The 26,303-nt window shown below is 38.3% G+C and overlaps 1 protein-coding gene and 1 long non-coding RNA gene across 2 annotated transcripts in view; one reads left to right on the top strand and one right to left on the bottom strand.

Moving 5' to 3' along the window:
* fam131c (family with sequence similarity 131 member C) overlaps positions 1–21,642 on the bottom strand; it is a 31,862-nt gene extending 10,220 nt beyond the window's left edge. Inside the window, exons 1-3 of the mRNA XM_055165898.1 lie at positions 21,612–21,642; positions 12,717–12,781; positions 4,448–4,532 (exon numbers count right to left, since the gene is read on the bottom strand). Coding sequence (XP_055021873.1) covers positions 4,448–4,532; positions 12,717–12,781; positions 21,612–21,642 — 181 coding nt within the window. The remainder of the gene's footprint in view (positions 1–4,447; positions 4,533–12,716; positions 12,782–21,611) is intronic.
* LOC129412435 (uncharacterized) lies at positions 10,214–10,763 on the top strand. Its single transcript, XR_008633732.1, has 3 exons — positions 10,214–10,334; positions 10,413–10,487; positions 10,640–10,763. It is a non-coding gene; the product is annotated as an uncharacterized LOC129412435 (long non-coding RNA).
* Positions 21,643–26,303: the final 4,661 nt, after the last annotated feature.

The following is a 26,303-nucleotide window of genomic DNA, read 5'->3' as shown; positions in this document are numbered from 1 at the left end:
TTGATTTTTGCAGTTGCCTTGTAAACATGCTGTTATTTGCTGCTGCTGAGCTCCAGGCCTTTGATATGGCAAATAAAACCAAAGCAGCCAGCAGCAGTTAAACTTTACAGAGGAAGAAAAATGTGCCAATAAAATTGGCATTATGTTTCTCAAATGTGATTAGACTTTTATCCTCACTGGTTTTATCCCACAGGTCACTATTGTAACATGAGGGAATTGCCTCCATTGACAGTGAAGCAAATTAATTGAAATTCTAAACTGGTAAAGGAGACACAGTCTGACAGATCCTCTGAGGATTTCTGCAACCAGTGGCAACACATGTGAACATTACTGGTCTAATGCTCATCATGCACAAAGGCATCGTGATCATATCTGTGACGCTGGTTCTTCATGAGTTAATACTCTTGTTTTGTCTATAATTTGATTGCATGCTGACAATAAAGGGTAGATAAGAGATAGTAAAGGTGCATTATGTAATTTTCAAGTATACCACAGGCAGTGTTTCCTGCAGAAAATTGGTTGGTCAAAGTGGTGTGACGGTGGGGGGTTCGGAGGGACATAGTCAAGGTGGGGGGCAAAGCGGCCACCCTAACTATAAAGTGCTGCGGGAAACACTGAGATGGTATTGCTATGTCTAAACTGTTTCATAATATGGCATTAAACTTACCTACCTCATATTTATTGTGTTTTAATGCAAAAAAAAAAAGCTTCAAAATAAATATACTTTGAGCTGGCTTGCCTCTCCACAAATCCAACCTGTAACTTGGGTTAGTGGCTTCACCTGCTTCTCTCCAGAGAGATAAATGCTGTAGTTTAATGCCATACTGTGGAACATTTCAGACAAAGCAAAGCAATCCTCATGGAAATATATGTCCCTGTAGCATCTTACTGAATGCAGGAGTGTTCGATAAAGTTATAATCGTAGGTTCTCTACAATATATCTATAAAAGACCAATGCTCCTTCATTATATTCTGAGTTGAAATATACCAGGAAACATATTTGCATATAAAGTGGCCAAAGTGAAAAGCTAATCAATGTCAATATAGGGAAGAGGAATATTGAAGTCCAAAAAGATTAGACCTCTCCCCCATGCCCCTCCTCCTGCCCCTTTCCTACACCCCCCACCTGCTCCTGCTCCTCCTCCTACACCCCCCACCTGCTCCTGCCCCTCCTCCTACACCCCCCCACCCACTGCTGTCCCCTCCTGCAGTGTCACTAATGAAACCCTGATTGTTGAATGATTTAGTCGAACTAAATCTTTGTGTTTCATTGATTTGGAGCAGGTGTTTGAGGTTGATGTTGGTTCCTCCATCCTCAATAATTACTCCGGAAGTTTGACTGGAAGGGTTCAAAAAGGCACCGAGAACATTATAAGACGAGATAGGGAGCCCAGACAGAGACATAGCTGAGCTGATGTTTGTGTAAATAGGTCACAGAGAAGCAGAGAAATGACTACAGAACCCCCCGTGGCTCAACTTTAGCTCACTCCATGATTGGGTCTGTGATGAGACACAGCAGGTATTTAACATGGATGTAATACATAGATACACCTTTGGAAAGTCATCAAAGTCAGGTAGAAATTACTTGCAAAGAATCATGGTGAATGGCTATACTACTACATATACTCTTTATGAACTTTAAATATATGAAATTTCTTTAGTAATGCAAATGTAATGTTATACCTACCTCTGTCATATGTACATTTTAATCTAAAAGTCACCTACTACTCAGAGGTGGGACCAAGTCGCTGTTTTGCAAATCTCAAGTAAGTCTCAAGTCTTTGACCTCAAGTCCGAATTAAGTCCCAAGTCAAAGGCAGGCAAGTCCAAAGTCACGGGCCCATAAATCCAAATCAAATCCAAGTCATCTGCTTTGAGCTTCAAGTCATTTCAAGACTTTAAACCAAATACAGCTTAGATTTTTGCAATTTATATAACTTTTAAGCTTAACTGTACTTAAAAAGTTGTGGTATATTCATATAAGAGTTGTGGAAATGCACAATTTTCCTTCGTCTTGATAAATGTGAATCATTATGGTCAGAACAGAAAGAATTAAGATTTAAAGTGCAGTTCACTAGCTAGGACCACGCCAACGATGACATAGTGTGAAGAAGTTTATTGATAATGTACGAAGCAAGGCAAAGATGGCTGGGTTGAGAATATGGGTGGGGGCTCCGTCTCAATCTACAATTGGCCCAGCCAGAACGGGACCCCCCTTGTAGGGATCTTATGACTGAAAGACAAAATAGGGGATGGGAGGTTGGGGTCGAGTTCGCCGAGACAAACTGGGATGATGGGAAAGGCTGCTACATATAGGCTTCTGGGAAATTAGAGGTGTGGTCGAGGTGAGTTGTGGTTCGCTGGTGAGAGGAGAGGGCGGCTGAGGCGTGGTCCTGCTTCTGAATCTCAGTTAATCGTATTAACTACATTTATGTTGTCATGTAGTCTGCACTGAGATGGAAGGATCATGTTATATGTAGTTCCCTCTGTTTTACTCTAATGAACTGTATATTACCTTATTATACTATATTACATGTACTGTACATGTACTGTACATTTGAGGATACCATGCCACAGTACTTCATTTACATCCAAAGTAACGAACTTAGAAGTGCGACGGACATGTTCCAGTTTCTTCCTATAAAATTAAGCAGCACATTTATTAACTGTAAATAGAGAAGCACTTTCTAAAACCATACATGTTTTAGGAGAAGCATCAAGTCTTATGCCTCAAGTCTGAGTCAAGTCCCAAGTCACTGACCTTCAAGTCCAAATTGAGTCCCAAGTCTTAATCCATTCTATCAAGTCAAGTCTCAGGTCCTAAAAATAGTGACTCAAGTCTGACTCGAGTCTAAGTCACGACTTGCAAGTCCACCTCTGCTACTACTACAGACTGTATACACTGTACTGCGTATCCATTGGTGGTTTTATATTCTTGAATTTGATTACATTGTGATTAGAAATGTTGAACCTGATCATTTCTATCAGCGACCAGACCCAAGAACTCACTGTATTACAACAAAAACTATTTAAAATAACATTTAAAATACATTAATTTTAGTTGCCCCCATTGTATTAAATATTATTGGGCTGATAGAGGAGAGGAATATAATGATGTCTGAAACCCAGCAACACTATTCATGGGTTTCAGAGTGATGACAAATATAGTAATTAATAATTGCAGGGGAAAGCAGGGGCGGAAAGTAAGTAATTACAATTGTTGAGTAATCCTATTAGTCTGTCTACATCTCCAAAGCTCAAAATACTCTGCTCCACCTTGCAATGTCATGTAGTGGTAGTTTTCAAATTAATAGCTCCTTTTACCTTTTGTTCAGTAAAGATTGACAATTCCAGAGCTGAAATTCTCTAAATGATTCTAGTGAAGGTTCATGCTTCTCTTGGTGCTGTTTCTTTATACATCCAAACACTCATAACATTTCTGCATCAGCCAGAACTCAGAGAATACCACAGTACATATACTTGTAATTTTTTTTGCCATGTAACTGCAGCCCATCTACATAATATATTTCGATACAATGTTGCCATTAAATGTTAAATTGTATGGTACTCATCAATTATATACACTGCTAATTCATTAAATTTGTATAGTAAATATGACACTGTGATCTAGCATCATCATGAGTGGCCAGGAAATGGGTGGCGCCGACACGCCTACCCATTGTCATGAATATGGCCTGGGTGCGCTCAGGTGTTGTAGCCCTGCGTGACTCAAATGTATTGAACCAGTGGATAAATTAAATGTTGCAAAACTGAACAGTTTGTGTGTATTATTTGAGAATGCAACATAACTGTACTTTTACTTGAATATTAGGGATGTAACAATAACCGAAATATCGTGATATCATATCATCAAAAGTCTCACAATAATATCGTGAGCTGTATATCTGTATACACAATATATCAAATCACAAGTTCCTTTCCTTAAATGCATGGTTTTACAGTATAAACATAGGGAACTACATATCCCATGATTCATTTCAGTGCAGACAACATGAAGAAATATGTTTTTTACTTGAATTCTTGGAATTATGATGGAAATAATTCACACCAAAATCTTATCCAGGTATTTTAAAAACGAAAAAGTGTTCCATCTACAATTATATTAGTCTCTCCAAAATATCGCAATAAATATCGTACCATGAGATGCATATTGTAATAATATCATAACACGAGATTTGGATATTGTTACATCCCTATTGAATGTATTTTTCATGCTCAAAATGGCATCTACAAATAAAAAGCTGAAACCCATGATTTATCTTTTCGGGCTTGTGATTATTTTTTAGAATTTGTGAATAGATTTCCCCTTGAGATGTAGCACCTCATTTTCAACTGGGGAACGCTAACTCTGTAAGTGTTAACATGTCTAATTAGCTTTCATAAGTAAATGTAGCTTTAAGAATAAGAACACAGGAGTTTGTTTTACCCATGAGTGAGGATGTAGCCAGTTCTCCGATGTCATATCTGCTGCTCTTGTCGGTCACACTACCATTGGACGGATTCTGGACTTCCTAGAAAAAGAAAATGACACATTGTGAATCTTGTGTATCAATTTTTTGTTTCTTTCCCATTCTATACATACTTTTTAAGGTCCTATATTCAACAAAATTAACTCTTGTGAGCTTTAAGCCATGTTATAATGCTGTTATCTCCACAAAAACATACCTGGAGTTGTCAGGTTAAGAAAAAAAGGGAGAGAGCTTCACTGGGTCTTAAAAGAGTAAAAAATAGCAGTACATGTGCTCTATGAGGGTTAAAACAGGGGTTTTTGAACAGAAAAATACCCTTACTGAAAAATGTAAAAATGGGTAAGGTAGAAACCCAAGTCACGTTGACTGAATATATTAAAAGTCCTTTATTACATGAAGGGATGCCAATGTCTTTTTGGACCAGCAAGATGGTCTTCCTCAGGGCAAACCACTTTGTTTGTACCTTACCCATTTTTACATTTTCCAGTAAGGGTATTTTTCTGTTCAAAATACCTGGAGTTGTGTTTTGTTTCATTCACACATGTGTCTGAATGTGAGTAATCCCGCGTTATTAGTGTGTCTAGCTCCAAAGCTCAAAATGCTCTGATCCACCTTATGATGTAATGAAGCTTTTCAAGTTAACAGCTCCTTTTACCTTTTATTCAGTAGAAATTGGCAATTCCAAAGCTGAAATGATCCAAATGATTCTAGAGAAGGTGTGTGGAGTTTAAAAAACACAGTGGAGCACTTACTGTATTAACACATGACATCACAAGGTGGAACAGAGAATTTTCTGTTTGAGAGAAGAATTAAATTTAATAGATTTATGTATGAATAAGGAAACAATATATATAAAATATAGATCAGAAAATAATGCATTGTATTTGACCTCCATTAGTGTAATATGGGCCCTGGTTTCCTTGCCTCGCTATACATACTTTTTAAACATTTTCTTGTCTCTTTTTTGTATTTCAATATTCAGAAAATCTCCAAATGTGAGGCATAATAATAAGTGAAGTATTTGCAGAGCAGCAGGTGTGAGCGCCGCCCCCACTCTCACTTATGAAGGAAACAACAATGGGAGACGACACAGACTTCTCCCAATGAACTGTGATCTGAGGTATTTCTGTACTGCCTTCTGGAGCTCACACATCCTGGGAGAAGATGAAGAGGAGGAGGAGGGGAGATAGAAGAGGAGGAGGAAGACAGAGGAGGGGGAGGAGGAGGGGAGATGGAAGAGGAGGATGAGGAGAGGGAAGAGGAGGAGGGGATCACACCTAGACTAGCTTGTGTGATGAAGAAGAAGAAAAGCTTTGAGCACAAGGATCAGAGCAGAAATACATTTTTGAGACCTGGAATAATAGAATAATAGACTGGCTTCCTGCTCAAAACCGGTCTGAGAAAGGAGGAAATATACCTTTGCTACAGCTGGACAAGAAAAAACACACAATGAACCCAAGAGTAAAACTGAGGACTTTTACAGATCCTGTATTACACAGAATGGATCTTCTGAAGAAATGTTATGTTATAATATTGTTGTTCACAAACTTGGAGTTGTGTTTTGTTTCATTCACACTTCATTCATTTAAGTAATCCTGCATTATTAGTCTGTCTACATCTCCAAAGCTCAAAATGCTCTGTTCCACCTTATGATGTCATGAAGCAGTAGTTTTCAAATAACAGCTCCTTTGACCTTTAGAGATTGGTTGGGGCTGAAATTATCCAAATGATTCTGGTGAAGGTTGGATGGAGTTTAGGCAAGGCAAGTCAAGGCAAGCTTTTTTGTATAGCACAATTTGTACACAAAGTAATTCAATGTGCTTTACAGAATAAGAAATACATTAAAATCACAATACAAACAAATCAAAACATAAATAATCACAAAAATAATAAAATTAAAAGAGAGACATTAAATGAGAGAGAAGAGTGTTGTGAGGGTTTCATCCTGCCCCTCCTACCCCTCCCTTCCCTGCTCCTTCTCTCCTTACCCTATTTGGTGTTTCCTGGGCGGACCCCAATCACTCACCTGCTGAGCTCCACTCCTGATCCTCATCAAGTAATCATCTCCTGCAATAAAAGACCTGCTGACCTGCTCTCCAGTGCCAGATCGTTCTGTCAACCCAGTAGTGAACTACTCGGGCTTTTTTGTGTGTTTTTGAGCATTTTGAAAACTTTTATTCTTACTTGTTTCTTTTGTCCGTTCCTCAGTTCATCCGTTTGGAGCCAGCCTCATCCCCTTGCCACCCGTTCCGCATGCCTCTGGTCAGCCTCATCCCCACATACCTCTCACTTTCAGCCAACCTGGACCCGTCTTGTCTCCCCTGGAACCCCTTTCCGAGACTATTTTTGTTAATAAATACTTTTGGTTTCTGCATATTTGGGTCTGACCAGTGATTTCCATAATAGTGCGGTATTAAAAATGAAAACCTTTCAGTCATATGCAGCTAAACACAACAATTTTGAGCCTGGATTTAAACAGTGTCAAAGTAGAGGCCTGTCTAACATCTTTAGGAAGACTGTTCCAGGTTTTAGCTGCATGAATCTGAAATGCTGACTCCCCGTGTTTAGCCCTGATTTTGGACACCAGCAGGAGGCCTGTCCCTGAGGTCCTCAAAGTGTGAGGTGGTTCATATGGCACTAACATGTCACAAATGTACCTTAGTGCTAGGCCATGGAGAGATTTGTACACAAGAAGAGCCACTTTAAAGTCTATTCTCAGAGGCATAGGACTTATGTGCTCGTATTTCCTAGTTCGAGTCAAAAACACAGTGAAGCACTTCCTGTATCATTACAAGGAGGGACAGAGTTTTCAGTTTGAGAGAAGAACTCAGGCTAAATATGCAAAGTTTGTGTGTTAAACATGTGTGAATGCAACAAAACACAACTACACGTCTGTTTGTGACGAGGGAATATTATAACATAGATCAGAAAATAGTGTAATATGGTCCCTTTAAAATAGTTGAACTCATCCTTATAATACACTGTCACTTGCGGTTTCTGAATTAGAATTTTAACTCTATTTAAACTTCTTTTCAGGGGAGAAGTGCAAAATTCTAGGCTCTGGGTGCAAGTAATTCTTCTTTTTGACAGCCCCTCGCCTCCACTGGGCCCTGGCAATCGAGCTAAAATCATAACTTCAGTTGGCATAATTGTCAAATTACTAGGGATGAAATGATTTAGATAATCACGTTTAGAATTTATATAATCTTACACTACCAGTCAATGGCTTGGACTCACCCTCTCATTCAGTGTTTTATTAGATATACATACACAAGTCTTTAAATATATGAAGTAAGATGTATGGAATTATGTACCAAGGAAAAAAAGTAAAATAACTCTACTAAATATATAGTTTCTATGTTTTATAACCAAATTCTCAAGTTAGCCACCCTTTGCTTTGTCAAGTTTCTTTACTAAACAATTCCAGATATCTCATCTCATATATTTTATTTCTTCCAAATGTATCTAAAATGTAGAAAGTGTTAAAAAAAAAAAAAAAAAAAAACACCAAATGAGTCTGGCCGTATCTGGAATTGTCTGGCCGTATATGTTGAAACAGCATATATAAATGATGAGTCCAAACTTTCAGTGTATCTGTAGTTTAGACCTCTGAAACATGTTTTTTTTTTTCACCCCAAAATTGTGCAGCTGTAGCCCTGGTTAAGCAAATCTCCCTCACCCAGTCCAGTGCCTGTGCTTGTGTAAGATGAATCCACCTGAGATGAACAGATGACCAGAGCCATAGAGCAGGTGATATTGTGCTCCATAATGCCCTGTGATGTATGTTTTGTATCAGGTGGAGTGAATGAGGAGCAGCTGTTCCCTCTGCATGGAGCTCTCACAAACACAGAGGTGTGATGGAGCCTTTCAGCAAACACTGACTCAGCCTCCTGTGTCCCTCCTCTACGGTTTTACTGTACGCCCTCTGCACACGGCACACTCTCACTGTGTCACTCAAGTCCGGGTCTGATAACACGCCGTGCAATGCTGGTCAAAATGATTCCCATATTACACTATTTTCTGATCTATTTTACAATATTCTCTCATCACAAACATCCCTGGAGTTGGGTTTTGCTTCTGTTATGGAAATCTTTACATCAGTGAACTTTTATTGGGTTTAGGACTGATTATAAATGGTACATCAGGTGTCTACTGTTAAGTGAGGTTATCACAAATCTTTTGATTCTTACATCTTGGTTTTTATATCTAGTTTCTTCTAATCCTAACTATTATCCCTTGCAGAACACTCTGACCTTGTGCTCCTCATACAAGATGATTATTTATATCAGGAGTCTCCAACCTGGCCAGAAGTCTCCAAAATTTTATCATTTTACCATTGTACATGTATCATTTTGTTGCCTAAGTTTGTACACTAATAAATGGATAAATGTTTATGTTTTATAAGCATCTAACATAGGGTGACCAGATTTTCAAAATAAAAAACTGGGACGCCCCAGGTTTGAGGTGGTTGGTAATAATAAAATAATGAGACAAGTGCGTAATTAAGGAAAACTTTTCTGCACTCGGCCCATTCATGACTAGTCACATTATCTTTGTGTTTTGGTGATTTTTAAGCAGCTTTTCGGTATTTTACTAGCCAGGCTGGCGCCACCTAGTGCCTCCACTCAATTTAATTTTCTCTCCAGTGACTAGGTCAGGAATCAGAATACACTAGACAGGTGCAAGTTTGGACACCAGCCTATTGGTGAATAGCCATACATTCAGTGTCTGCAACGATTCCTGTGGATCCGAGGATTTAAAGCCAGAACAAAGAGAATGTTTGGTGAATTTTATCAAGGGGAAAGACATTATTGCCCTTCTTCCTACGGGATTTGGGAAAAGCTTAATATACCAGTTAGCTCCGTTAGTGGCGCATTACATACGTCACAACCAAATAGCAGCAATTGGTTAAATGAAAAAAAGTACCTGCCTACCGTTGAGCGAACAAATTCTAACATTGCGAGGTCAGATGGTTTCTACAAAGTGAAACCGGCTGATGAATCAGGCTAGTATTTTACCTAAACAAATAACAATTTACACCTCTCTTTACTGTTGGCTCTTGACTGTCAGATTGGTCAAAAAATAGGGACACCTGGGACATTTCTTGTATAAAACTGGGACAAATCACTGGTTTTGGATAAATCTGCTGGGACAGGGGACACAGGGCTGAAAACTGGGACTGTCCCGGGGAAATAGGGACATCTGGTCACACTGAAAAAACGGTCCGAGAGGGGTTGCTCAAATTGCAAAAACAAATTTGACAACAATAACATCACTTTTTTACGTTTCTCTGTCAAGCATGTTTAAATCTTATAAACATGGCTTGATTGTGGCCGATGTGAGACCTGCATGTTTTAATCAGGTTGAGGAAACATGACTTTATTATAATTTCTGGTGAGGCTCCTCCCTCTGGAATTCTCCTCCCCAAAACCTTTGGAGGGAAAATTCAAATGTAACAGGACACAGGACAGTTAGATGAGCAGAGGACACACAGTGTGGAGCAGGAGGATTATGAGAGCTGATCTGGAGGTGAGACTTTTCAAAGATTTTATTATGTGCTTCTCCGGCCTAGAATGTCGTCATTGTTAAAACATGTTTGTGTTGTTTTATTTGAAATTAGAGTTAATGTAAGGACAGCTTGAAACAAATTGTCTTTGACTGTCCATCTACAAGAGTGTGACAGTTGTACTCAGATATGAATGTGTTGCTTCCAGAGTCGTCTACAAACAGTGATGTCCAGAGCTCTGCTGGAGCTGTGGGGAAGTTCATGAATGTTATAGTTGATGTTTCAGAAAAAAGGAAGATGTTTGAGAACCAACAAAACACAGACCACAGATGAACAAAGTAAGTAAACCAACTAAAATTATTTTAAAATTTTTCAAAATGAACTTCCTATTGAAACTGTTATCATACTTGTACAAGGTGATGTGGCATTAGGAGACTTTATACCAGATGCCCTCCCTGTTACTGTGTTTAGAGGAAGAAAAGCAGCACATGGTGAGTTTTGTTTCTGCAGATACAGTTCTAATGTTCTTGTGATTCTGTTCTGGTCCATTATTGTAGTAATAATTGCTATAAGTGTATTTAAACATGTACAACAGAGTAGATCATCAGAATGTGATCATCATGTGTTATTCCTGTGTTCACAGGCAGAGACCAGAGCGTCTTCACTGGAATAAATCTTCACACTGTCCAGCTCCAAACTGTGTGTCTCTGTCCCTGTGCTCTCTTTGTGTTTGATTCTGTTTAAGACAATACAGATCTGTAGAAAACTAAAGACTGTTTTTGTATTCTTTTACAGAATTAGATCAATTAAATTAAATTATACATACTTATACATTTCATGATAAGATAAATATGCATATTCAGCATGATTTGTTCAAATTTCATCAACATGAAAAAGTGATGTTCATGTTCCGAGAAAAATATGTGTAGAGGGGTTCGAAAAAAGTTTCAAAGCCTAAACATAATTTTATTGCGTGCAACCGCTGTCCATAACTTTTTACACAAATCCAGCAACTTTTTTTTTTCAGTGCACCCTAATCTAATCGTACTTCATCTCAGGCTTGCTGTGGCTCTGTTATATAATAAATTTCTTGTGACCACTAAAACTAGTAGCTCTCTGGCATTTTTGTTTTGTAAAGGTAGCTCACCGGAGGAAAAAGGTTGGAGACCCCTGGTTTATATCAATCCTAGCTTATTATTCTATTGATTATTGACCCAGCCTTGTGCTGACCTGCTTTCAGATGAGACTAGATCTTATCTTATGTGTCTGTGCCTTATGTCCTGCCCTCTGTTCATACATTGTTATGTCACAGTTTAGGAACAGACGATGCTCTGTCAGGGACCGGTAGTTTTGTGATTGTGTGCACAACTGCTTCAATAAATCAGACTCCTCCATTCAAGACACTTTTCAGTTCTTTTTATTCTTTGATGTGCAGTCTAGAAACTCCACAACATTTCATTCGCACAAACTCTGTATATTTAGCTTGAGTTATATTGTCAAACTGAAAAAGAACTCAGATTAAATATGCAGGTGGCAGGTCAAATGTAGCGGTTAACTTGAAAACTACCGCTTCATGACATCACAAGGTGGAACAGAGCATTTTGAGCTTTGGAGATGTAGACAGATTAATAATAAAGGATTACTCAAACATGTGAAAATGAAACAAAACACATCAGGTATGTTTTTGATGAGGTAACAGCATTATCACATGGCTTAAAGCTCACAAGAGTCAATTTTGTGTAGTATAGGACCTTAACTAATGAAGCCCTGAAGATAAAACAAGTATTTTCTGATGCGGCTGACAGAAAATTCTCATATTCAGTTAGTGCTGTTGGTGTTTACAGTTTTGCATGACCTCCCACTGTGTTTTATTGTTCCTCGAGAGCTGCCTTAATGTGATAATGACTCCACTTGTCTGTGCAGGGGGCATCACATATTGTCTGGCCTGGAATAAAAGACATTATTTCAAAAAATGAATTTATCTTCTCTTTCATGTCATTTATTTTTTTTTTTGAGCTGATTAATGAACACAAGAAGTAAGTATACATGTATCAAGTATACTTAACATTTCACATATTTGTTTCTTATTTACATCTCCACAGCCTAAAATGCTCTGTTCCACCTTGTGATGTCATCAAGCAGTAGTTTTCCAGCTCCCTTTATACCTTTAGTTTAGTAGAGATTGACAATTCCAAGTCTGAAATTGCCCAAATGATTATAGTGAATCATCGCAGGGTTTGTGTGTTAAACATGTGTGAATGAAACAAAACACAGCTCAAGGTTTGTTTTTTGATGAGGAAACATTATAACATATCATCAAATTGCATAATACGAGCCCTTTAAGCTTGAAAAGGAGTGTGAAGAAGAAAACTTAATTAAATTCTACCCCTGTCAAGCTTGGTAATACTTGGTAATACTGAATTCATCAAAATGACTATCACAACACTAGAGACCTCATTTGCATAAGGTTTCTCTCACAAATTCATGTCCTTCTGATTAAAAAGTGCTGACTGTAAAAGACCATTATCGTTGAATGAACAAAACTGGGAGAGGTATTCAGATTCATCTGTGCTTCATATGGTTTTCCACACATGGCCATGTTGCTCCATGGCCCCATTGAATGTGATTTTAATTAAAAAGAACCTTAAGATTACATTGTGTTATTATTATCTTGTTATAGATGCTTTTTGAGAGCATAACATTGAAAAGATAATGCTTACCTTGTCAGAGGATGACTGTCCCTCCTCCGTCTGGCCCCATAGTACAGTCATGGGCTGCTGCAGATCTGAGAACAACAACAGAGAAGAGTCAGAAAGAAATGGTCCCAAACTTCAAACAGTACATTGAAGGAGCAATGTTCAGTCCTTAAAGGGCCTGAATTATTCTATTTTCTGATCTGTTATAATGTTTCCTGATCAAAAACATACCCGTGTTTTGTTTAGTTTCATTCACACATGTTTAACACACAAACCCTGCAAACCAAGTCTGAGTTCTTCTTCCAAACTGAAAAAACTCTGTTCCTCCTTGTAATGCCATGTGGTAAGTGCTCCACTCTGTTTTAAACTCCATACACCTTCCATCATTCGGATAATTTCAACCCAAGAATTCTCACACAGCACTCCTCCATTGTGCCACTCATGTCCGGGTCTGATAACACGGCATGTAGTGCTAGTCAGAATTATGCCCATGTTACACTATTTTCTGATCTATTTTACAATATTGTTTTCTCATCACAAACATCCCTGGAGTTGTGTTTTGCTTCTGTTATGGAGATCTAAACAGCAGTGATTGTGATGTTTTACTGGGTTTAGGCCAGGGGTCTCCAACCTTTTCCCTCCAGTGAGTTAACTTAACAAAACTAAAATATCAGAAAACTACTCAGTTTAGCAGTCACAAGAAATTTAGTAAATAAAAGAACCACGGAATTAGATGGGGAACAGTTAGATGCCTATTAAACATAAACTATTTATTGCTGCTCAAAGTTAGGCATCAAAACAATACATTTACAATGGTAATAGCCATTTAATTAACAAAAATTTCATTATTCAATACAATGCATATAAATGAGAAATATCTTGGCAAGCTACTAGAAAAGAGTTGGAGAACTACAAGTTGGAGACCCCTGGTTTAGACTGATTATAAATGGTACTTCAGATGTCTACTGTTAAGCAGGGTTATCACAACATCTTGATTCTTACATCTTGGTTTTTATATCTAGTTTCTTGATGGCTTGCTATAATCTGAGCTGTTATCCCTTGTAGAAAACTCTGGCCTTGTGCTCCTCATACACGTCTATTGTTTATATCAATCCTAGCTTGTTATTCTATTGATTATTATTATCTGGAATACTACCACTTCATGACATCACAAGATGAAACAAAGCATTTTGAGTTCTGGAGCTGGAGACAGATTAATTAAGAAGAGTTACTTAAATGTGTACTTAAATTGTGTGAATGAAACAAAACATAGCTACAGGTATGTTTTTGGTAAAGTGCCAGAGTATCTAGGCAAAAAGCGAACAGTGTAGCTCCAGAATCGATGGGAGTAAAGCCCTGAGATGTGTGTGTTTACAGTTTTATAGGGTGTATCAGTGTGTGTGTGTGTGTGTGTGTGTGAAGGAGAACTGCCATTTTGTCTAATATTTATATGCCTTCAAGGGAGAGTGCTATGCCAAAAATGCCACCTTATTCAATTTCAGTGTTAAAGAGGAGCATTTTCACAAATTTAAACTCTATCATCTCTCTCAAACTTTTATCCCAGCCATAAAAACAAACTCTGCTTTCATACTGAAATTGCACTTTTGACTGACAGTTGTTTGAAGCTACCACAGTTAAGTCTTATCTAAATTTAAGTCTAGGTCTCTATTACACCACACTGTTATTATGCTTCCCACAATGTGTTTATATATAATTTCAGAGCTGACTATTAGACTGCAAACTGAGAGTCAACAGTTATTTAGAAAACAAATGCAAAAGTAATAGACCAATTTCAAAGCTGACGTGGCTCACAAAGGACCATTTGGAGAGTACAGATAAACACATTCTAGGTTTAAAAGATTCTTTTATCTTGTATTCTTGGATCACAAATTCTGAGTTACAGTCTAATTTTACTCAAATAGCTAAACCCATTGAGAAGTTATCACAGGAACAAACACATAACATGGATAATTTCAGCCCTGGAACTGCCAAACTCATCTGAACAAAAGGTGAAAGGAGCTGTTTTGAGCTTTGAATATGTAGACAGACTTATAATACATAATAATACTCAAACATGTGTGAATGAAACAAAACACAACAACAGGTATGTTTTTGAGGAGGTAACATGGCTTAAAGCTCACAAGAGTCAAATCTGTGTAAAAATATATTAAGCAGTACATCTTTTGTTTGTTTATTTGCTATATGCCTGAAGCAATTGATTGAATATTCATCGCCTCAAAACTATACCCTGGGGAACACCACTGACAAATGTTTGCCAAATTATGCATTCTGTTTCCCGTTCTTAATTTCAAGAATTTGACAGTTGTTGTTTTTTTTTATTTTCTGAGATTTATGGAAAATTAGAGTTTGTGAATCTCCAGACTAAGATGCGTGAATGAATGAGAACGCCACAAAAAATAATATCTGAGTGAGTTCAAATTACTCAGATTAAGAAGATTTAACTTGATTTGAGTAGATATCACTTGACAAGTAAAATTATCTACCAATGGATTAAATCTTTTTATTCTTAATTCAAACAACATACGATTTAGCTTCTTATTTTAAGTGTAAAGAGTTTTTGTTTTCTTATCTTCAGTGCAAATATTTGTATTTTCCCATTTAGTTCGCTTGACAGTAGATGGGTATTTTTTTATTGAACCAATTGCTGCTATTTGGTCGTGACGTATGTTATGCGCCACTAACGGGGCTAACTGGTATAATAAGCTTTTCCCAAATCCTGTAGGAAGAAGGGAAATAACGTCTTTCTTCTTGATAAAATTCACCAAACATTCTCTTTGTTCGGTCTCGGGAATCGTTGCCAACACAGAATGTATGGCTCTTCCCTGATTGGCTGGTGCCCGAACTCGCACTTCCGAAGTTCTTGCAGACTGTCTAGTTTATTCTGATTCCTGACCTGGTCACTGGAGAGAAATGTAATAGGGTGGAGGCACCAGGTGGAGCCAGCTTGACTAGAATTTACCCTTACCAATATAACATGTTAATTCAAGTAATTTTAACTTGGCAAGATTGAAATTTTTATGTTGTGTTTCAAAAGGACAGGACAGATGTGAGTCCTTGATATTAGTGATGGAGCTGGAGCTGTTTCTGGAGCAGGACCCTGTCCCAAAGCCTCATCACTCGTCTGTATTAATGAGTACTGATGGTGGATTTCCATAAATGACAGGGGCAGATTGAAACTTCGCACAGTGCAGGTACTAGAAAGGTCAACAAGTACAAAAACACTACAGATGCTCGGGCTTTCCTCTGAGGGCTCAAGAGGATATCACCATGGAAACCCCCAGCAACAGGGGCCGAACATCGCCCTATTTCAGAGAAAGCAATTCCTCTATAAAACTGCCTTTCCTCACTTGTTGTTTTAGACTGTACATATAAATGAACAAATATGAAGTGAACATTTATTTATTTATTTATTTTATTTATTTATTCATCATGCTATTATTTTTTGGCCACCAAAAATCCAAAAATTAACATAAATACATATTTCTACGATGATTTGTCTTGTCTTTGCTGCATGAACAAAAGGAAGATAAATATTTTAAACCCTGCTCCTCTCATGCATCAAAAAATTAAACATTTCTTTAATAATCTTTCTCCACCCCAACATGGGGCATTTCTGGCTCCATTAACTCTAGCTCCAATTTAATTTATATTGAAAATTTGTCACCCTTCTCTTTGTAAATGCTGCAGGGAGCCTCATCATGTTGGTCTTAAAATGGTTGTATTAACCTGCTCTACATGATCCTGGTGGTTTTATTTTGTTCTTTTGTCTGTAAATAAATTCCTATTTCTAATGTGGAACTTGACCACAAATTCCCTTAGTCTACATCTTTATACAGTCTGTGGTCTTTTCTCAAAACTTTTACTGGTGTATTTTTTTTTCCAGTTTTCCTCTTTTCTGTCATCATTATTTGTCCTCTATCTCCCCCTGTTCTCCTCCTCTGGTCCCTCCACCTGTTAATGCTCCTCTCTTGTCCTCTTATCTTTACACTGGGGCACACATCTGTCCATTCCTCCTGTGCAACTCAGCGCTCAGTGTTCGATTGGCTTCTTTGTAAAAACAAGACCTTAGTGAACAAAAGCTCAGATTGTTTTGGAAAATGTTGCAGGCAGTAGATGGTGAAGGTCATGGATACAGCCTGGAGAGGAGTAAAATGCCAGGGACCGGTGAAATAATATAACATTATCCAGACTTAAGCTGTCCTCTCATTATTCTGACCTTAATATTTGCACCTCGTTCTGATTGAATCTAACTATAATTGCTCTGGCTTAATCACTGCTTTGGGCACATTTTATAAAAGCATAAAACTCTCTCCCTAGACTTTAAATTCAAAAAAAGGACCAAACGGACTACTAAATGGTGTGAAATAAGATGTTTTTTTTTCCTGTATCAATGGAGACTGTGCAAGATCTTTGTACCTATGGACCTTTGAGACGGCATAGGCTTTTTTACACCAAATCTGGCTTCTTACGCCAAATACAGCAGAAGAGTGACCAGAGGAAATACTCCCAGACCTTCTAGAGGAAATACTTTGAGGAAATGGCCCATTTCATCATCAACAGAAACAAGACTGAGAATGGGACATATCCTGTTGTGTTCACCTGGTTCCCCCTGGACACTGCTCACTCTTTGTCCTTAAGGCTACATTTGTATGATGACGAAAAGTGGCGTCACGTTTTCACTTTTTATTCTGCGTTTAGACGAGTGTTTTCAGGGGAAAATTTGCACACATACAGTGATGCAAAAGTGTGTGGAATTTTATTGGGTATGCATGCCAGGCAGCTAGGTAGGCTTGTCAAAGCCTGATCCCTTCAGATCTCAGAAGGTAAGCAAGGTCGGGCCTGATCAGGACTTGGATGGGAGACAGCTAAGAAAATTAGGTGCCACAGTGGGGCACCAGTCGCAAAAAAACTGTCATTGTGTCCTTAGGCAAGGCACTTCCCCTACATTGCCTATTATGAAAGTGGTGTGTGCATGAGTGGGGATGGTGGTGGTCGGATTGGCCGATGGCGCAGATTGGCAGCCTCATATCTGTCAGTCTGCCCCAGGGCAGCAGTGGCTACAATAGTAGTTTACCACTACCAGGTGTGGAGTGAATGAATAATGCTCTGTAAAGAGTCTTTGAGTGTCCAAAAAAGTGCTATATAAAACTGATGCATTATTATTACTAGGTGGTGATGTATGTGATGTAAACACATACGCGACATGAGCAGATCTGACCAGAGTTTTGCGTCTTGGGCAGTGTAGACGCAAACGCTATGATAGAATGTATTCGACTTTTCCACTCTGAAGGGTCGTTTTACATTTTTGAGTTTTTAAGTCCCAAAACCTCCGTCATCTAAATGAAAGGCACTTTTGATATATTCCAATATTGTGTCATTTTTACCCTAAGACCCTAAGCCTCTACCACTCCTCAAACTGCCCTGACACGGATCTGCTGACTCTACCTGACCAGTCCTTCTGTTAAATTGCATTGAGACCTTTGACTGAGACACAAAGGTGACAGTGTAAATGTTGCTGCAGCAAAACTTGAATTTCCTCAGGATCAATAAAGTATCTCTATCTACAAAACAACTAGGCCTGTACACCCAGTGCCTGTGCATCTCTGTATAGCTCAATTCAGAAAATAGCTGAAAGCTTTTTTTGACAAATGACAACACAGAACGCTGTCGAGGAAATAAACAGCTTCTATTCTTTGTTTTTTGTTCAACAGAGCTGTGGTGTCTGCACATATGTCTGAACTGAAACCTGGGATATTTTCTTGTGAGGAGGGTGTTCTTACTATTGTTGTCATGATACTAAGGAACAGATTCAATACTCAATACTGATTCTGATACCACAATAATAATTACAAAAACAATGAATTTAGACAATGTAATGCAATTTTCAACAATAAAATCAAGTACTTTCTTTTATATTACCAAAACAAGGTTCATTTTTGTCCTCTGAATGTGACCTTTTTATTGACACCTGCTCAAATAAGTATCTAATTTCAATTTTAGAATCAATTAGTATCTGATTTTCAATACTTGTGATGACCCTATGCCTCCATACTATCAATGTGTCTTGGCCAGTGACACAGGTGGATTCAATCCCCTGCCATCCACTTACCAAGAAAAAACACATATAAATGCCTGTACAATAATAAAGCCTGCAGTCCAGCCTGATTTATTTGCTCTCCTGTTACTAAAGGTTTTGCTACTTGGTTACAATTCAGATATGAATATGAATCAATCAATATGAATTCATAATATATAGCTTGGGACAGAATGCCTTAGCCAGTCTCACGCTTAAGTGTTATGGTTTTAAGTATCTGCCCTTCTGTTGACCCAGATGTGTAGAGCAACAGCTGATAAGATTTTAAAGGGCCCATATTACATTGTTTTCTGATCTGTTATAATGTTGTTTCCTCATCAAAAACAAAGGTTTAACACACAAACCCTACATAATTAGGCTGAGTTCTTCTCTCTAGCAAACAAAAAAAAAGGTAGAAAAAGGTAGCTGATAACTACCACTGCATAACATCACAAAGTGGAACAGAGCATTTTGAGCGATGGAGATGTAGACAGACTAATAATAAAGGATTACTCAAACATGAATAAAACAAAACACAACTCCAGGTATGTTTTTAGGGGTTAAAAACATTCTAACATGGCTTAAAGGAGCACTAAGTATCTTTTCTTGTGGAGGGTCCGCCACCTGATTGTCTCCATTATTCTGTAATATCCCTTTAATGCCGACTGTCACAAATATACGACAAACCTTTGGGATCAAGATATAAGCCGAGATCGCAGCTGTATTCCCCCAGTCCTGGTTAGTGCAGATGCAGGACCTTCCTAGGAACCTTTGCCAAGCACTTGTTTTGAGTTGTCACAAATTTGCAACATACTCTATTAGTTTTTTTGTTTTTTTTACTATAGTCAAATTAATAATCTCAACTTAATTTACCATTTACTTCAAGACAAAATCAGGGGTAAAAAGGGGTTAAATCAAACTTTATCTTGCCTTTATTCAGTTACAGTTACGGGAGTTTTTATTGCTCAAAAATACTTTGAAAAATATGAATTCTGACCATGAGTGGGCTTGCCTCACCACAGATCTGACTTGTAACTCAGCCTGTTGGCGGTCTCCTGCTTGTGTCCATGGAGATAGCTACATGCTGTGCCATACAGTGGAGAAAAGTTGCACAGAGCACATGTTAACCTCACAAGAGTCAATTTTCGACCTTTAATGCTAACCCAGAAAGCCAAAACCCTTGAAAGAAATAACTGTGTACATTCTATTGTGACCCTTTTGTTCTCCTAGTTTGATTTATACGTGACGGGAAAGGTTTAGAGAAGGTTAAAGGTCGAAACTTGTCAATAAATCAATCCTTCAAATCTCTTAGCTGCGCACTGTAGCTCCAAGGCTCTGTCCCCTCAAAGATACGGATCAGAAATGGTTTTGACAGCTCAAATTAGCGCTTGCCCACCCTCCCCGCGGAAAATTGTGGCTCCCGCTGAGGTACTGGCTTCCTTTTCCTTCAGATCTAACCAGCGCTGTGTACGTTCTAAGAGGGGGTAAGTGTACAGGGACAAGGATCATAACATTACAAACCTAGTCACGATTAACAAGAGCACAGACTGGGTTTAAACTGTCACACACACCATCGTCCTAATCCCCCCAAGACTCACAAATACGCTCCACACACAACCACTGGCGAGTCTTAAGGCTGCTTCCAGGGTTCAACTTTCAGATTTTTTCTCATCTTTTTTTTGGAGATTGTGAAAATAGCTTTGCACTTCATCTGCGCTGTTGACATTTTACTCACGTCACGCTGCTCGGCTCCCTCCTCCACTTAAAGGACCTATATTACGCAATTTTCTCTCTATCTCTGTTATAATGTTGTTTCCTCATCACATCGCGTTTTGTTTTATTCAGATATGTTTAATGCACAAACCCTGCATATTAAGTTCTTCTCTCAAACACAAAACGCTGTGTTCCACCTTGTGATGTTGTGTGGTAATACAGGAAGGGCTCCACTGTGTTTTTAAACTCCATACGCCTTTACTGAATGATTGAGATGATTTCAGACCAGGAATTGACAATCTTTACTGAACTAAGCTGTTAACTTGACACTAGACCAAGTCTTTGTTTTGCAAGTCTCAAGTAAGTCTCTGAATCTCAAGTCAGAGTCAAGTCCCAAGTCAAATACAGGCAAGTCTGGAATCACTGGATCATAAATCCAAGTCGTCTAATTTGAGCTTCAAGTCATTTCAAGTCTTTAAACCAAAGTACCGAATATAGCTTAAATTTTTGGAATTTATATGAATTTTAACTAAACTGTACTTAAAAAAATCATGGTATATTTATATATGAGTATTTATAGAGTATACAAAAATTGTAGAAATTAATTTAGCTAATTTTTCCTTTTTAAATGTCTTGACAAGATCTTAGTATGAATCGTTACGGTCAGAACAGAAAGTATTCAGATTTAAAAGTGCTTATCAAGTCACAGGCTTCAAGTCTGAGTCAAGTCCCAAGTTTTAATCCATTCTATCAAGTCAAGTCTGAAGTCCTAAAAATAGTGACTCAAGTCTGACTCGAGTCCAAGTCACAACAAGTTCCCACCTCTGCTACATGACATCACAAGGTGGAACAGAGCATTTTGAGCTTGAACATGTAGACAGACTAATAATAATGGATTAATCAAACGTGTGAATGAAACAAAACACAACTCCAAGTATGTTTTTGAAGAAGTAACAACATTCTAACATGGCTTAAAGCTCACAAGAGTCAATTTTGCAGAATATAGGACCCTGACACCTTTAATATTTTGTCATAGCACCGGCAGAAGCTGTCACCCACTTTCTCTGCCTCCAACTTTTGACCCCCAACAAGTCCCCCACTGCTGGACTGACCTTTGTGACCCGTGCAGAGGCAGGCACCCATGTCGTGATGGCGTCCAGCTGCGCGGTTATCTGTTCACCATCCTGCTCTGGACCAGGGGAGGCTGGGGGAGCAGGGGATCGTGGAGGTCAGGGTTGTGATAGGATGCAACTCCAGGTGTAGTCCTTTAGGTAGGAGGATTTAGGGCATATTTAGGATCTGGAAGTCAAAGAAGGCTGGAGACAGGAGACCAGGTTGACCGTTAGTCTGCAGGTTGCACTTTGTAGAGAAGAGTTTTAATGTAGGGTCTAACAAATTTTTTTGTAAATTGTAAATTTCAGACATAAATTAATAAGTTATGGTGGTATGAACATGCATCTCAAGTTGTCACTACAGGGTCAAGAACGCTGGCTGGAGGTTAAAGAGGGTCGAAGTGGTCGTAGTAGTAGTAGCAGTAGTAGGATTATATATGTAGTAGTAGGATTAAAAGCAGTAGGCTTATCTCGATTCCATGTGTTGTAAGATGTCCTCTGCAGAATTTGAAGGTTAAATACTAAATAAATGAAGGCTGCTGGTTGTTGAGAAAATCCAGTTGGTGTAAGAATGTAACTTCTATGATGAGATCTGCACACAAGTTCTGCAGGTGCTTTTCTTCAGCCAGAGGAATGCCCCCATAAACAGCAACTTGTCACCCCTTTGGCTGCGATCCATAGCTTCTGGAGACCAAAAATGGACCATGACCAAGTCCAAGTCTGTCGTCCCACTTGTCACCTGTTGGATCTGTAGTTTTTCAGCGGTAATCCGTAGTTTGTAGGCTGTCCAGTGAAGTCCGGAGACAGTGGTTGAGCGTTGTCTGGAGAGGAGCAGGCTGAGTTCTGAGTGGAGGAGAGGAGCAGACACACAGAGGGGAGAGAGGCAGAGACAGGAACAGGAGGAATTAGAATGTGTTTGCTGACGCTGTGGTGACTCCCCTCCCTTTCTCCCTCTCTCCCTTTCTCCCTCGTTCTCTCGCTCCTCCCCCCTCCTCTCTCTCCAGGGACTTTGGGGACTCTCTGTGTTGACACTGCCTCCTCCTCCTCACTCCAGCCAATATGCAAATGAAAACAATATCTAAATTTGGGGATGCAAATTAGGTTTCAGTATTTTTTTTTTTGCAGGATTTCACAAAATGTCACTGCTGTCTGTGTGGAATTCTGTGGTATTTTCCTTTTAAAAATATGTGAAAATGGAATAACGTAATAATTAAAGGTCTTGTATTTCACAAAATGTACTCTTATGGGCTTTGAGCCATTTTAAAATGTTACTTCATCCAGAATTGTGTTTTGTTTCATTCACACATGTTTTAGTAACCCTTTATTAATAGTCTTTCTACATCTCCAAAGCTCAAAACGCTCTGTTCCACCTTGTGATGTCATAACGTGGTAGTTTTCAAGTTAACTTTTACCTGCTTTTTACTTTTTGTTCAGTAGAGATTCCAGGGCTGAACTTATCCAAATGATTCTAGAGAAGGCGTATGGAGTTTAAAAACACAGTGGAGCACCTCCTGTTTTACCGTATGACATCACAAGGTGCAACAGAGAGTAGAGACAAGAATTAAGCCTCAACATGTGTGATTTGTGTGTCTCCAGGTCTGTTTGTGATGAGGAAACATTATAAGACATAATCAGAAAATTGCGTAATATGGGCCCTTTAATGCAGTGCTCCTTAGTAACATTTTAAATATTTTTACACATTGTGAAACGTGATAGGTTGCCAGACTATAATTTTCATTTTTTGGATCATTCTAGCATAACCTCAAATATGCTAATTCTGATTCAACAAGGCAGATTTGAGCATTGGAAACCGAGTCACGACATCTCCCTGACTGTGAGAAACATGAGCACAAGCGATTGCTGTACAAACCCCACTAATTTATTTCTAAAAACATTGACTTGTAAATGGTTTTGTTGGTTTGTTTGTCTAACGGGAAGACAAACAACAATGGCCCAAAAAATCTTGAAATTTAGCAAACACGTTAATAACCTGTGAGATTTGTCCAGCCACAAGAGGTCAGTACAGGAGTAAAATTAAATCAGAGCTGTATCTATTTCACTGTAATAATGAAGAGTTTGATGTGTGCATTGTTTAAAGGACTACTACAATACTGCAACAATACCATACTAAATACTAAAGACTAACAATACTAACATTTCAAACTCGATTTTGACAGCAAGGAAAAGACTCGATGCTCTATACCGATTCTGATATCACAATGATAAATTTAATAACTCTTGCTATCAGGAATGGGCAATTATTTTTTCCATGGAGCCAAAATGCTTAGCTCAGTTTTGCATAATATTAACTGTATTTCTTTATAAAAAGCAGTAAATAGCATTGTTTTGACACGTTGGTCAGACTGGTAAGAGTTTATGTTATGACTAAGCAATGAAAAAGTGAGGCTGCCTTACAAAAAATATCATAAAAAAGCACCTCTAAAATAAAAGCAATGGAGCTTTAGTCCATGCATGAGGTAAGATTATAAAATATTTATTCTGTAATTCTAAATGAGCTTAAACAGGCCAGTCAGAGTCAACCAAAGGGACATATGTGTCCTGGGAGCTGTCCAATGTCCAGGTCTGCTCTACATAGACAACAGAATGTTATTTTCAACATTAATTCATAGTACTTTCTTTTATGTCACCCTGTGGTCTTGTGTATCTGTGTAATCTCTCAATGGTCCAGGTAGGTTCCACAATGGTTCATGGGCATAAACTAATCTATGCGGTCTTGTAATTATTCTGATACAGCTCAAAATCATTCTAAAGCTATTCAGAAAAGGTTCATTTCTGTCCTGTGAAGGTGACTTTTTTAGTATTCATACCTGCTCAAATGAATATCTGGTTTCGGTACTTCTGACAACCATATTTTAAAGCATTTACCCCTGAAGTAGAATATCATTACAGACAGGACTCTTTCTAGTATGCTACTTACTTTGACATTTATTCGTTCATTCCCTCAAATAATAAACATGCATTCATATTCATCTTTTATTCATATATCGATCCATTCTGGTATTCATTTCTTTCTTGGTTCTTTACACGACATTGTATGCCTTTAATGAGCTACCTGCTCTTACATGAAGGCCAGTCTCCCCTGTTTCCATGCTCTCGCACAGCTCTAGCCCTGTTTAACCTTCCCCTCTTCCGCCCACTCCATGTGATTATTGTTTTATGGAGTGGAGAATAACAGCTTCCACAGAGAGAAAGAAGGCGAGGAGAGGTGGGTGAGTTAGAAAAGAAGGCTACTCATAACAAAAGTCAACTGAACTTCGTTTGACGGCACAGGCTTTAATACAGCGGGATTAACATTTCTAGACTTGCTGTACTTGCATTCAAGGTCCTATATTATGCAAAATTGACTCGTGTGAGCTTTAAGCCATGTTATAATGTCATTAACATATCAAAAGTATACCTGGAGTTGTGTTTTGTTTCATTCAGGCATGTCCGAGTGACTCTTTATTATTAATCTTTTGCCTTTAGTTCAGTAGAGATTGGCAATTCCAGAGCTGAAATGATCTGAATGATTCTAGTGAAGGTGTATGGAATTTAAAAACACAGTGGAGCATTTATTGTATTACCATATAACATCACAAGGTGGAACAGACTAGTTTCTGTTTGAGAGAAGAATTCGGCCTAAAAATGCAGGGTTTGTGTGTTGAACTTGTGACTGAAACAAAGCACAACTCCAAGTAAGTTTTTAATGAGGAAACAACATTAACATAGATCAGAAAATAGCATAATACGGCCCATTTAACAGCTATTTATATGGCACTTTATCTTAGAACTGGAGAGTTTCTTAATGGCTCCTTACACCATTTCCTCCCAAGTGAAATCACAAGTCACTGTTATGTGCCTGGTTGTGACAGGAGGAGCATCCAACATTTGAAAAATTAATCAATTATAAATGTCTGATTCACTTTTATGACCCCTGACCAAAAAGGAGTGACAGAAAAAACATTTAGAGGAGCATTGTAAACTATTTAATATAGCACCATCTAATGGTTACTTTATGTAATTGCACGTAGACTATTGATCCACAAGTAGCTCACTCATCCCAATATAATAGAATAGCAAAGAGCAACAGTATAAATGGTAACAATACATTCAGTAGCAAAAACAGTAGGACACTGGTGTCAAATAAAGCGTTATTATATAAATGTGCATGCACAAGTAAAATCAAACTATAGAAATGTGCAAAATTCATCTCAGCTATATACAAGAGGTGTGTAATGGGAAACAGTGCAAAGATGAAACAGTGATTGACAGGACATAGGGTTATCTCTGTTACATCAGGGTGAGCTGTTGTACAGTTGGAGTAAGGTATGAGTGTAGTCTTGTATCGCTCACTGTTTGAACGAAGCACTTAACATTTTGCTCCCATTATAGAGAAGTGTAGCATTCAAGCATAAGACCAGTGAACTAAATGAAGGCCCAGTGATATATTTTGTTTGTGGGTATCCCTTATGACCAGCTCGACATACTCGTTAAAGCTTCTTATGGCTCCCATGTGTCACTCAAGTGTCATTCAACTCATGCAAATGTTTTCTCTTCATCTCAAACATACCTGGAGTTGTGTTTTGTTTCATTCACACATGTTTAACACACAGACCCTGCATTTCTCAAATTGAAAACACTCTGTTCTACCTTGTGATCTCATGTGATAATACAGCAAGCGCTCCACTGTGT

The sequence above is a fragment of the Boleophthalmus pectinirostris genome, unplaced genomic scaffold, assembly GCF_026225935.1.
Source record: "Boleophthalmus pectinirostris isolate CB_2022bp ecotype Guang Dong unplaced genomic scaffold, ASM2622593v1 HiC_scaffold_8, whole genome shotgun sequence".
Taxonomy (NCBI): Eukaryota; Metazoa; Chordata; class Actinopteri; order Gobiiformes; family Gobiidae; genus Boleophthalmus; species Boleophthalmus pectinirostris.
Note: the sequence above shows the minus strand (reverse complement) of the source record. Positions and strands in the feature narration are given on the sequence as shown.